The sequence below is a fragment of the Myodes glareolus genome, chromosome 4, assembly GCF_982192425.1.
Source record: "Myodes glareolus chromosome 4, mMyoGla1.1, whole genome shotgun sequence".
Lineage (NCBI taxonomy): Eukaryota > Metazoa > Chordata > Mammalia > Rodentia > Cricetidae > Myodes > Myodes glareolus.
In genome coordinates this window covers 59,849,191-59,862,904 of record NC_142029.1, presented here as the reverse complement: position 1 = coordinate 59,862,904, position 13,714 = coordinate 59,849,191, and the positions used below count along the sequence as shown (strand labels likewise).

The 13,714-nt window shown below is 37.3% G+C and overlaps 1 protein-coding gene and 1 pseudogene across 3 annotated transcripts in view; both read left to right on the top strand.

Moving 5' to 3' along the window:
• Ppp2r3a (protein phosphatase 2 regulatory subunit B''alpha) overlaps positions 1–13,714 on the top strand; it is a 147,363-nt gene that overhangs the window by 56,526 nt on the left and 77,123 nt on the right. For 2 of the 3 annotated variants that reach the window (XM_085689626.2, XM_085689625.2), the window contains one exon: positions 9,118–9,384. In XM_085689626.2, the coding sequence (XP_085545752.2) occupies positions 9,331–9,384 (54 nt within the window). In that variant the 5' untranslated portion in view covers positions 9,118–9,330. Of the gene's footprint in view, positions 1–3,126; positions 3,552–9,117; positions 9,385–13,714 lie in introns of those variants that run through there. The other variant, XM_048417414.3, reaches the window with a different exon arrangement.
• LOC146894654 (prothymosin alpha-like) lies at positions 7,813–8,082 on the top strand (annotated as a pseudogene).

Genomic DNA, 13,714 nt, shown 5'->3' with positions numbered 1-13,714 from the left:
TATTGATAAGCAACAAACACCATTTTGGTGGTGGGGATTCTTCTGGTGTGTTTACGTGTGTTGTTTTCTTTTTCCAGTCCTGGGCCTTGTGCCTTCTAAGTAAATATTCTACCTCTAAACCGCAACTGCAGCTCCTAGCATAGCACATTGTATATACAGTACTGCTTGGCATTATTACATAAATCAAAATAAGTGATTTAGTTTTTCAGTCAATCTTCAAAATTTTTTTAAGCAACCCATTCTTAAAACATTGCCCAGAGCTGACTCGTTCCAAAGATAATTAAGGTTATATATCACTGTCTTCCTTTTCAAAGGGAGACGGTCACAGAATTCTAAGATTTAGAAATTGTTTTAAAAACAATTCTGAGTTTCAGACTAAGCCTTACAGAATGAATTCTGTAAGAGGGAATGTGCTGGGCTTCACATACAATTTTATTCCATTTTTCCTTAAAAGTCACACCTTTCTTTAATGCACATCTTCTTCCTCCAAACTTAGAACTGCTCTCCTGGGTTCCATAGATCCTTTGATGACATAGAAAGGGAGCGTTTTTTTCTTAGTTTAGATAGTGGAAGCTATTTCAGAAGAAATGCTATATTTTTAGGGTCCTAGCAATAAGGCCATCCTCTCTCTTCTATGCCTCTGCCAGGGAGCTCACAAAGTTCCCACTCAGGAGCTTGTCCTTCCATGTATCTCCCTCTAGTGGTTCTCAACCTTCCTAATGCCACAACCTTTAATACAGTTCCTCATGTTGTAGTGGCCCCAACCATAAAGTTATTTTCACTGATACTTCATAACTGTAATTTCACCACCGTTAATGAATTGTAATATAAATATCTGTGTTTTCTGATGGTCTTAGATGACCCTTGTGAAAGGGTCATTCAATCCCCAAAGGTCTCATGAGCCACAATTTGAGAACCTCTGCGTCTAGAACAAGCATTTGGGGACCAGAGAAATAATCTTTCTGAACTTGAGATCATCTGTCTTGCTACATGAATGTTCACTACCACATTACTTATAGTAGCCCAAAAGTAGAAATGACCTAGATGTCTAAACAATTGGCTGTTGTTTAACCATAAAAAGCAGCAAAGTTCTGATACATGCTACTACCTGGAAGGCCTTAGAAAGATGTAAAGTGAAAGAAGCCAGTCACAAAATTATCTCCCTTACCCAAGAATGCTTATTCGGGGGGAATAGTTCACAGGAAAGGAACTCCAGCCTTGGCAGCCAGATCTCAAAATAACAGCTGAAAAATCCCAGTCATGCTCACAACAGACAGCACTAGTCTCTTGTATCCTGTAGTCAAGATCACTTACGATTGTTGTCCTGGAGACTCACAGTAAGTACATAGGACAGCTAGGACTGCCTGTATCTTCAGACAGGATCCTCATGATGAGAAAAGATCTGGAGTGAAGTCTGCTTATGCTTGATTGTTCCCAGTAAAGAAGAGGCCTCTCCAACAACAGTGCTCTTAGGTGCTGTCCAGGTGCACTCCTTGTAAGACAGATTCTCAAATCCTTACTAAGACCAAGCAGCCAAATTCCATACAAACACAAATAAGTAAAAAGCAAATAACTTCATGCTAGTCTCTCTCTGTGTCAATAACTTATTGACCAGCTTTTTTCTGTACTCTTAACGAACTGTGACCTGTGCTCTCTGATTTCTTTTTGGAAAACGGTTTTATAAATGAAAACTTGGAGCTTATTTCATCATCAGAGAACATACAGAAATGTTTCCTTAAGAACAACAGAATAACTTTTCCTTGGGCGCTTTAAGCAGCATTTGCCTTCATTTTCAGTGTGGGGGAAGTATTAGATAGGGTCTCATTATGTAGCCCTGGCTAACCCAGAACTCACAGAGGCATGCATCTGCCTCACCAAGTGCTAAATTTAAAGGCACTTGGCACCTTACTCTACCAGCATTTGGACTTTAAACATTGCTTTAACCTTCAGAAACGTCAGAAACATACAAGAAGTAAATGAAATATATAAATATTTCTTGTCCTTTACACTAATTCACCATTGTCCTAGGAAATAAAGAGGCCTAAGAAGCACCTTCATATTATCTCTGTATTTATGTCCAAGTCAGCATCTAGTACATATGTCATGAAAATATTTGAATGAATGAAAAACTTAAAATTGAACTTGCCCTAGAGAATTTACACACCACTGGATTATTATTAGTTCATAAAAATTTACAAATATTGACTCTTTCACCTGAATGTGATTAAGTTTGATAATCAGTAGAGAAGCATAAACAACCTTTGCATATATAAATGTATACCTTAAATATTTTAATTTTTTATATTTATTTATCATATATATATGCACTCACATTTTTAGTTTTGTTCTTTATAGTGTTTTATTTCTGAAAGTAAAAAACTCCTGATTGGTGAGATTAATTAAAAATAAATAGTGTAATATAAATAAGCAAAAGAAAATGTTTTAATAATTATAAATATTAAGATGAAGATGATATTTAATATATAGTGAAATGGGTGAAGTGTTTTTATTTCTTTAAAGTTACTCTGAGGACAAAGTCTCCTAACCTCAGGGTGTACTGTTACTGCTCTCTGATCATCTTCTGTGGCCCATTTGGTTAAATTTCATTCGTTCATATGTATCTGATATTTCTTTGTTAGGATGTTAAGCTGTTTCACTTTCTTAAAAACACTTTTGATGATAAATGTTCAAACTATATCCATAGTCACTTCAAAAATTATGTTTAATAGCTAAACTAGTTTTCTTTTTAAAACCAACAAATATTTCTGTAATTTATCATATGAGAATGACCATTTCTGTCATATTTTGCATAAAAAGATTTAGGGGTATGGAATATTTGCTTCCTCTCCATATAATAATAATAAACTATTCTTGAAATAATACTTTTAAATTTGAAGTTCAATTTGTTTTGTTTTTTAAAACAATATCAAGTAGCAAAAGACAAAAATGTTCCATATAATCTTTTTCACCTTGGTTTGAGGGTAAAGTTTGTGTATCAGCGCCCCTGTGCTGAGTTTCAGAAGTTGGCATTATCTGAGAAGTTGCTATTTTTATGTCCAGCTGTAATGTTTCTAATTGTGGTACTGGGAGGAGTGGGCACTTTCTTTCCCAGAAGGCTCTGCATTCTAAACATGTACAGGTCAGTTTCACATAACGCTACCAACAAGAAGCAGTAGGCCCTTTGCAGGCTGTGTTTCTAACCGGAATATTATGAGCAGGCACTGGGAGTCACAGGCTGTATTTGGGAACCAGCTGCATGTCAGGACAAGCATGGATTGTGGTCCCAGGAGGCTGAGAGAACACAATGATGAAATTTAATTTATTTGGAAGATAAGAAGAAAAAAGTATCTACTGTCAAGATTGGCATTGTCTTCGGAAGTGAGCTGACTGCTTGGAAAGTAAACATTCACTTTTCAAAGATGATGATCAAGGAAACATCTTTGCGAAGGGACCCGGATTTAAGGGGAGAATTAGCTTTCCTAGCAAGGGGCTGTGACTTTGTTCTCCCATCACGGTTTAAGAAGCGACTGAAGTCATTTCAACAGTCACAGGTTTGAAATTTGGGTGTTTCTTTTAAATATTTTAATTACTAATAAAATCACCCAGTAAACTAACACACAAATAATTTTATTACTCACTTGTAGTTGGTATTAGGTCAAGGAATTAATCTGTGTTCTCTGTTCAGCTATTTGCAGAAAGCTATTTGTAGAGGATTCCAGCAGGTTTAAAAATAGAGCTTCTGGGGCTGGAGTACAGTACTCACATTTTTACTCGGTAGGGAGGGAAACCTGTTTTGCAGACAATAAATACAACTTAACAGTTATTTACGAAGCATACTAGAAAACTGTAATTCCTGTAGAAACACAATTTGTAAGTTTAAATAAGTAGATTGTATTTCGATATAGTTATAATGAATGTTTAGCTAAAAGAATATGGATCCTGATAATATTTATAAAAACAGAGTATCTTTTACTTTATTTATTCGTGTGTGTGAGTGATGCATGTGAACACACAGACCACAGCACACATGTAGAGATCAGAGAACAACTTTTTTAAGTCAGTTCTTAAGTCAGTTTTTGCTCCCATCTTTATATAGGCCCTGGGGATTCAGCTCTGGTTGTGTGGCAAGTGCCTTTATCCATTGAACCATCTTGCCAGCTCCCAAAGGTATTTTTAGATAAAGACAACAGTATATGTCTACAGTAACTGTGGACGTGTAGATAATGAAGCATAACAATTTCTTCTAAATTTTAAACAAATGCCTTCCCCTAGCAAGCTGAGACTGATTGTTGCCTGCAGCAACTACAAAATCTGTGCTTCATTGCTTATAATCTTAGGGCCAGTGTCTGTGTCATCTCACAAGTTGCCTAAAATGGAATACAATACAAGTCAAGGACTGTACAAGTGCTAACAATCCAAATTCCAGCAAGGAACCATAATTTCATAGTGATTCTGACCCAGAAAAACTTCAGATTTAGGGATGAGGCTTGTGATTTGTTTTTCATGTGTCAAAATGTCAAATGTGTCAAATATTGGAACTATTATAGTGTCAATATCAGCAACTGTTCAGAATCACTAAGTAATATTGTAATGGTGCTGAAAACCTGAAATAGAGAATTGAGATATTTTTCCAACATATTCTTTTCTATTACCAGTCCTATATTGGATCAAAACAGCTTTATTTAAAGTGAGGCTATATCAAACTTGCCAGCAAGTCAGGAAACAATTGCAAGTTTTTTATCTATGTTTGCAAAGTCAGTTTTATAATACTACTTTAAAGTTTAAAGTATGTGTCTCCAAATTACGCAATTGCAGGTAAATTGATAGAGCTGAAAGTTCAGAATAAATACATATTTTATATTATGTTTCTTTATTAACCAATGAATTAATAAATTCTTGTTTATTAGTAATTTGCTTTGTATTAAGAGTACACATACACACACACACAAAAGATAATAGTAGGTCATCAGATGTTTTCCTGTTCAGTTAATTTTAGCAGTCAGGGTTTGTTCTGAATGTTGTGTCCATCTGTCGGTACAAATGCACAGTTAACGCTGAAGGTCGTGCTCTAGACCTCAGCATGTGTCCATACTCACTGGCAACAGTGGTCTTAATTCTAATGCCATAACTGCCCTGAAATTATACCTCACTTCACTGGATATCATACTGTTGAAATCACTTTGAAGAAACAGAATTTTGATGATTGAATTTTCTGCACAAAATAACAGAATAGACGTGGCACTGATACACGGATCTAGGTACAGTCTCTGAAGAACTGCCCTATTTCAGAATTTCAAGAATACTTTCTAGTGCTGCTGACTCATATTTGCAGATTTAGCATTAAAAACAAAGAAATGTTTGTTCAGACTACATTGTCACTTTGCTAAATCAAGAGAAGTTTATAAACTTTGGATTGCTTTACAAGTGGTAAATGATTGTTTATTATTAAATCTAAAAGACTGTGCCAAATTCTGCTTCATTTATAATCTTTTGAGAACCCCGTTGTTTAGTTTTGTCACTCATTGCCTTTCACGAGGACAAATGTGTGCTCAGCACTGTTTGGAACCGTCTATATATGTTACATTCTGTTATTTCCTTAAGTCCCCACAATCTGCAAAAATTAGGAAATGTGATTTCTGTTTATTACTGAAATTCTAAAAGATTAGATAACACTCCTGAGGTCACAGACTTTTAAGCCATCACTGTTTACTGTTGTGTTTTTTATGTTCATTGGCCTCATTTCCTTCTGTGCTGCTCCTTCTTCGACTATGACTTTATATGGGATCACTGTCCAAACATTAGGAATAGCGAGGTCATTGAATACTACCTTGTGTTCACAGTAAAACAAAACTTAGGTCTGGGGAGGTAGGTCAGTGGCAGAGAACCTGCCTACCAGTACTGGGTGAGACTTCTAGCACATACTATATCTATCTTTCATACTTATGTAGCATCTAATACTTTGCCATGCTTGGACCCTTGTTAATTTAGAACCATATAAGCCTTCGTGAAATCTTTTTCTTTTTAAAATTTACTTTGGTTTTTCAAGACAGGTTTTCTCAATGTAGCCCTGGCTGTCCTGGAACTTTATATGTAGACCAGGTTGGCCTAGAACTCAGATATCTGCCTACCTCTGCCTCTCAAGTGCTAGAATTAAAGGCATGTGCCACCAATGCCAGGCACCTTTTTCATTTTTTTCTGCTAGGAATATCAGAGTTGAATTTAGTCTTCATTGCTAAAAATAAACTCCTAAAAAGCGGTACATTTGGGTTTGGCGAGATAGCTCAGCAGTAGGAGCACTTGCTACTCTTACAGAGGACATGGGTTAGATTCCTTATATCCACATGGCAGCTCACAACCATCTATAACTCTAGTCCCTGTGGATCTGTAGCCCTCTTCCAACCTCCACAGCACCAAACATGTACATGGTGCACAGATATACATTCAGGCAAACATTCATACACATTAAAAGTAAATCTTTTTTTAAAAAAAACTGCACATAATAGCATACTGCTGTAATCCCAACACTTGGGTGATGGAAGCAGGAGAATACTGAGAGCAAGGTCAACCTTGACTTTATAGCTTCTATAGATAGAGTTCAAGCCCAGCCTAGTCTACATTGAAACCCTATCTCAAAAAAAAATTTGAAAGAAGAAAAAAACAAAAACAAAATACCCAAAAGCCAAAAATACCTCCTATCTGAATGATGGTACCCCTCCCTTGACCTTTTCATCGATCCTGAGTAATACCAAGTTCTCCAATGCCTTACCATGCCTCTTTTCCCTGTCCCTTCTAATGTCCCATGGAGCATACTACAAAAGGTACTTTTTGGGAAAAGGAAAAATATAAACTATAAATTAACATTTAATTAACTATAAAGACTGGTAATGATGAAATTAACAACCATGGTTCTTGCCTATTAGAGGATACCAAATGAGTTAAATTTTTATCTTAGGGAAAATAGCCCGCTATATCAGGGTCAGTGGCAAACAAATCAGCCAGAAGTTTTCTGAAGTGCTTGTCAAATACTGTCAGTAATTCTACTTTGGTAAAGTCAAACTAGAAAAGACATTTAAAATATCCCATATCCCAAATACATTTCAATATGTATATCTTTTTTTAAAGAAAGAGTCTCTTGAAGCCCAGGCTGGCCTCCACATTGCTCTAAAGCAGACGATGGCCTTTAGCTGCTTCTAAGTGCTGGAACGACAAGCTTGTACCACCACACCTGGTTTTATCAAGTACTGGGTACTGAATCTAGTGCCTCATGTATGGGAGATAGTCAAGAATTCTACATCTAAGCTACATACCCAGTCCTAATTCTATACATTTTGGAAGGCAGTATGGTCACCACTATACCACCAATGTAGATATTAGATGTATATTTTTAAAGAAATTATAATTTCTTCCATTTGACAGAGGGCTGGAAATTCACACAAAGACCAAAAACAGTTTTGTTTTGGTTTTTTTTTTCTCTGTAGCTTTGGAGCCTCTCCTGAAACTAGCTCTTGTAGACCAGGCTGGCCTCGAACTCACAGAGATCTGCCTGCCTCTGCCTCCTGGGTGCTAGGATTAAAGGCTACCACCACCTGGCCCAAGAACAGTTTTCTAAAAGAGTCTAACTAGTAAAGTTGCAGCAGATTAAAAATATACCTTAACTGCACTGACTGTTCCAAAAAGCCATCTTTGCACTATCCCTGGGTCTGCTCTGTGCTCATTGAAGCCACCTTCTCTGCCTGCTGGACTTAGCTGGCCGCTGCTACAGCTTCTCATCAAAGCCTCACCCACTATATTGTATCACCAACGTGCCCCACCATGTCATAAGTGTCCGTGGACACCAGTTCTGAGTCCACAGACAAAGACTTGAAGGAAGTTGTGGAGAAAGCAGTGAATGGAAGAGGTGTACCTGCCAATGGGAATGCTAGTGAGGAAAGTATAGGTGAAGAAGAGGAAGAAGGTGATGGCAAGGCAGAGGTTGGAAATAAAGATGAGAAAACTGAGGCTCCTATGAGCAAGCAGGTAGCTGAAGACGATGGGGATAATGATGTTGACACCAAGAAGCAGAAGGTCATTGAGGATGACTAGACAGCAAAAAGGGAAAGCTAAGCTTAAGGCTACCTGTCAGAGTTTAAATGTGGTCACCTTTGAGTAGAACAGGCTCTCCTGCCTATTGGGCAGTGCCACCTACAGATGGCATGTACTTTTCAAACCTTCCCACCAAAACCACAGTGTGAATTTACAACAGAGGAAAAACAAAAAAGAACCAAAACTTCCAAGGCCTTGTTTTTTTGTTTCTTAAAGATATTTCAAAGGGAAAATTTATATTTTTGACATATGCTCTCTATTTTGTACATATTGTTAGGGGTCAGCCACTTTTAATGATTATGGATGCCAAACCAGCCTTCAGAGTGTTCTCTGTCCTATTATGACTTTATTTGTGCTGTGACAAATATTCACAATACATTTTTTTCTGAAAGGAAAAAATTTTGTAGCCGGAGTTGAGGGTTGGTGGCAGGGGTGGCATACACCTTTAATCTTAGCACTTGAGAGGCAGAGGCAGGTAGATCTCTGAGCTCCATGACAGCCTGGTCTACAGAAAAAGTTCCAGGACAGTCAGGGCTACACAGTGAAACCCTGTCTCAAAAAACAAAAGCAAAATCTTTTTCCAAGCTTTCCAGTAACTTTTTTGTGTGTGTTTACTTAGCTGTACTATAAGTAGTTGATTTTTATGAAATGGATTTAAAAGCCCAAAGATAAAAGGGTTTATTTTACTTAGTTGTTCTAACAACAACAAGAATACACTCAAAGATCTTGACCAGCTGAAACGGTTCTAGCTGATATTGATCTTTGATTATCTTGAAATACTTGGTAACTGATAAATGGAAAAAATTTACTGTAGGATTTTTAAACCATAAATCTAGATGAACAAGTATTGACAAACAATATGTTAATTTTTGATATGGAAAACATTCCCTAGAAGCATGCTTATGTCCTCTAGAATACTCTAAAGTGTGTCTATTTGTACATTCTTGTATTTATATACAACTTTTTATTGCTGATGAGGACTCTTGATAAATACTGCTTAGAATTTTGTATCTTATAATCACATTTTTCTTCCAGATTCAAAATAAACCAGAAAAGAAACCTGCATCACCACTTCCATCTGCAGCTGCCCTTCCAAGTAGTCCCCAGCCTGCCTCCCCTACTCCTCGTGTGAATGATACTGTGACTGCACCGTTGTCCATAAACATTCCACAGTTCTACTTCCCTGAAGGACTCCCAGACACCTGCAGTAACTATGAGCAGATCCTAAGCAGAGTTGAAACTGCTTTCATGGATATTGAAGATCAGAAAGCAGATATTTATGAAATGGGAAAAATTGCAAAGGTAATATGACTGTTGAGTGAATGATTCCCTTTTGCTGGCAGTGCCAACAGTGTCCCTCTTCCCTGCCTCTTTGCTCTGATTTTAAAGACAGGTTTTGGTCTTCTTGTGAGGAAAAACTATTTAATCCTCTTACATCTGTGGTCCTACTTCATAAAACGTTTTTAACCTTGACTGACCTTGAACCCATTTTGTAGACTAGACTGACCTTAGTTAGAATTTAGCACTTTTACGAGGCTGTACTTTAAGAGGCTAAAGGTTATAGTGGCCTGAGAGGCACGTGGAAGCAAGAAAGTGGTTAAGGAATGCCTGAGAACCCATTTATACTTTCATGTAGAAAGAATAATTTTTTAAAATTTGTAAACTTTTATTCTTTGATATAAAGCCCTACCTTCTCCTCCTTGAATTTCATTGCCTCCAGAATCAGATACCAGAGATACTTTCTAAAATTGTCTAATGCCTGTTTGGTGCATGAGTCAGGCTCTCTTGCCTGCTCACGAGTGTAGATAGATTATACTGTCCTCTCTCTTCTTCGTGATGGATTTCTTCTCCTACCAGTTTATCCAGCATCTACTTTAAAGACCTTCTTCTCATCCTGTTTGCTAAAGTGTAAGTTCTAATCATGTTCCACCCACTTCCCTAACTGACCTTATTGAGCTGTGTTACTGTTAAATGGATCACAACTAGAGAGATTTAAAAAAAACTGAAAAATAATTTTTCTTATTTCTTCACCCTCTCCCCATGTCAGAAATTACTTGATGAGGTGTTTCTAATAAAAATTTCTATTGCAGAAATAAGAGCTTACCTATCTGCACTGTTTTACCTATGATGAAAGTAGTTCCACAAGAACTTAGCAAAAGTCATAGAACAAGTTCATGTGAGGAAACAGTTCCTCTCATTTCTAGCATGGTGCTGTTTCTGTTTACGTTATCTAGATGAGCATGTACCAAATAAGGCAACATCAGATAAATGGCCATCTAAATAGAAGTTCTCTTTCTAGGGCATTGGGTTTCCTTACCCAATTTCCTGAGAGATAGCTGTTGTGTTAGATGATAAACTGAAGATGCTAAATTCCCTGAATAGGCTAAAGCTACAGATCTAAATATGAAACATAAAATTTAGCAAGAATGAGTGAAATATTCATTTGGAAGCAATTTGTTAAACCAAAACTCTAGAGACTAGGGTATCTGTAAAGAAAGGGTTTTTGAAGCATCACAGATGCTAACCAGAAAAATAAAAAAAGATGACCAGGTCCTGAGACAAGGTTCAGCAACTGCCACCAGATAGGTTAGAAGCAATTAAAAAGTGTCTACCAGATTAAAACTAAGAGCATTCCAGGAAATCACCGTGATGTACACTTGTTGGAAGAGGCCACTTGTTTGTTTCCTGACCGCCTAGACCCAAAATAATCATACTGAAACTATATAAAGTGTTATATTAGCTATAACACTGCTTGGCCTATTAGCTTACGCATATTTCTAGCTAACTCTTACATTGTAAATTAACCCATTTCTATTAATCTGTGTATCACTATGTGGCTATGGCTTCCCGGGCAAAGTTCCAGCATCTGTCTCCTCTGGCTGCTACATGGCATCTCACTGACCCTGCCTACTCTCTGTATATATCTTTTCCAACCTGGCTATATTCTGTTAAGCCATTGACCGAAAGCAGCTGTTTTATTAACTAATGGTATTCACAGCATACAGAGAGGACTCTCACATCACCTTCCCTTTTCTGTCTAAATGAAAAGGAAGGTTTTAACTTTAACACAGTAAAATTACATATAACAAAACAGTTATCAAGCAAGAATTACAGTTACAATATTTATATCTACTTTATCTTTTATCATAACTAAGGAAAGCTATAACTATAGCTGTCTATTCTTAAACTCCATAAAAGACTCCAGACGGATATAATATTACCTAAGTAAACAGTAAGTGCATTGTAAACAACTTCCAAAACTCTAGAATTGACAGAGACATCTTGCTACCTGGACAGTCACCCAAAGTTCTTCTGTAATGTTGTGGCATCCAATCCTGAGCACACAGGCCCATAGTATCCAGCAGGCTTTTCCATGAAACAGGAAATTTCAAAGACAGTTCTACCTATATTGGAAGTTTGTCAGTCACTTTCTTCTGTGTCCTGCAGAATGTCTGATAGGCTCTTTCATGAAGCAGGAACCCAGAAGGACCATCTCACCTTTAGGCATGTTCATCAGTCACTTTTCTGTGGGTCCATCATGTCCAGTTCATGCAGCATAACATCAAGCAGTCCAGGCAAGAGCAGTTTCTTGCCCAGATGGCTAGCAAACTCCGTAAGAAGCCTCTTTGATGCCCATCATCCTCTTGAAGTAGATTGGTGCTTCCAGGAGCAGATGTGACTCATTGTCATGAAAAGTCCAAAGTTCTTAAAATATTTTAAATGACATATTCTGAAGGTCTCTGAAAGATCTGAAGAATATCTATCTAACTGAAATACATCCCTGTACATCTAGAAAACCTAACATAACTACAAACTTGACTATTATAGGTGAATCTCTATTAACCTATATTTCTTAATTATACATTATATTTTTAAATGAGTGGCACAAACACAATATCTTAATCAAGAGCAGAAATATATAACATAACTGATCTTAAATTTGTATCAATAAACCAAGATTCATGCCAATGCAAAGTATTCATCTCTATAGCCTACCCTTTAAATGTAAATAAACATTTATAAACAATATTTGGGAAATTGGGCATAGTTCTCTCTAAACTACTTCACATTAGCCTGGAAGGAATCTACAGGTTTCCATCTTCTGTGGAAACAAAAGCAGAACCTCTTTTCCAAAGCAACATATCCTTAGACTCAAATTTTGAAGTCAAGATACCTTTAAAATACATATATATATTGGTTTAGCTTAGCAGCCTGTACAATGAAATGCCTCTCTGTACTTAGTTCATTCCCTGTCAAAAAATTCAAAGAAAACATAATATATATAATCCAGATTCTCTATGTATTTTTCATCTTGATGTGGCTTATTATTATTATTATTATTATTATTATTATTATCTCCTTTAATCTATGACTGTCTGTACTCTGTCTCTTTAGAAACTTTGTTTTATTTTTTCTATACTCTTTTTCCCTCTCTCTCATAAGCCTATGTACATTTTTTAAACACAATGTGACTCATTCAGAGGTTTGTTTCTGTCTGAATCTGTCTTTATTGCATATCTGTAATTATTTTCTGACCAGGAGTGCTTTAAAATGGTAAGCAGTGTGGTTGCAGCAGCCCTGGATGCTGGCTCCACCTCTCTTCGTCTTTCTATATGGCAGAGGTACAATTACCGCCAGTTCTGAGACCGCCAGGTAGGAACCATGCTCACCACTTTAACTCTGAGAAGTGTGCAACACATAAACCCTTTTTATCTGAGTAAATGCTAAATCTGCTATGCAGCGCACTGCGTGGCCTGGAAGTATCTCTGTGTATGGTGACAGGAATCTGCCATGCTCTCCTGCCTGTGCACTCCTAGCAGTCCTGATTCTGCTGCCTGCCCAGGTGGGGAGCAGTGAGGTATGGGCATGGTCTCAGCTACTTATCTCCTGACTCTGAGTGGGCACAAAGGCATCCAGACCCAAAGTAGGTGGCAGGCATCAGCCTCAAACATTTCAAACCATGTTGGCATGCCAGTTTGTAGAGGCTGCTTGTTTGTTTCCCGGATGCCCAGACCCAAACTAAGCACACAGAAACTGTATTAAAACATTGCTTGGGCTATTAGCTTATTCATATTTCTAGCTAGCTCTTATATCTTAAATTAACCCATTTCTATTAATCTGTGTGTCGCCATGGCTGTGGCTAACCCAACAAAGTTCTGGTTGGTGTCTCCTTCAGTGGCTACATGGTTTCTCACTGACTCCACCTATTCTCTCTATATATCTTTTCCAGCCTGGCTGTATTCTGTTAAGCTATTGGCCAAACGCAGCTTCTTTATTAACCAATGGTATTCACAGCATACAGAGGGGAATCCCACATCATTCACTGGCTATAGATAAGAAAGACAGGAGAGTGCAAAGCAGGGATAGGTTTGGGGTAGGAGGGTCATCTGGATTAGCTCAGTTAACAGTCAAAAAGTTTTTATTTGTAAAGCATAAACACACACTGGTCTTCATAATTAAATTTATTATAGTCTCTCAGAATTTTTTATCAGATGTTCACTGCATAAGTGCCAAATGGTTGTTTCTTAAGTAGGAACAGTTTATAAGAGAGTTAATGTTCCTGGAATGCTTCAAATGGGCAGATAAGGAAAAACTATCTCTGCTATGGGGCCAGGGGACCCATGTCTAGAGA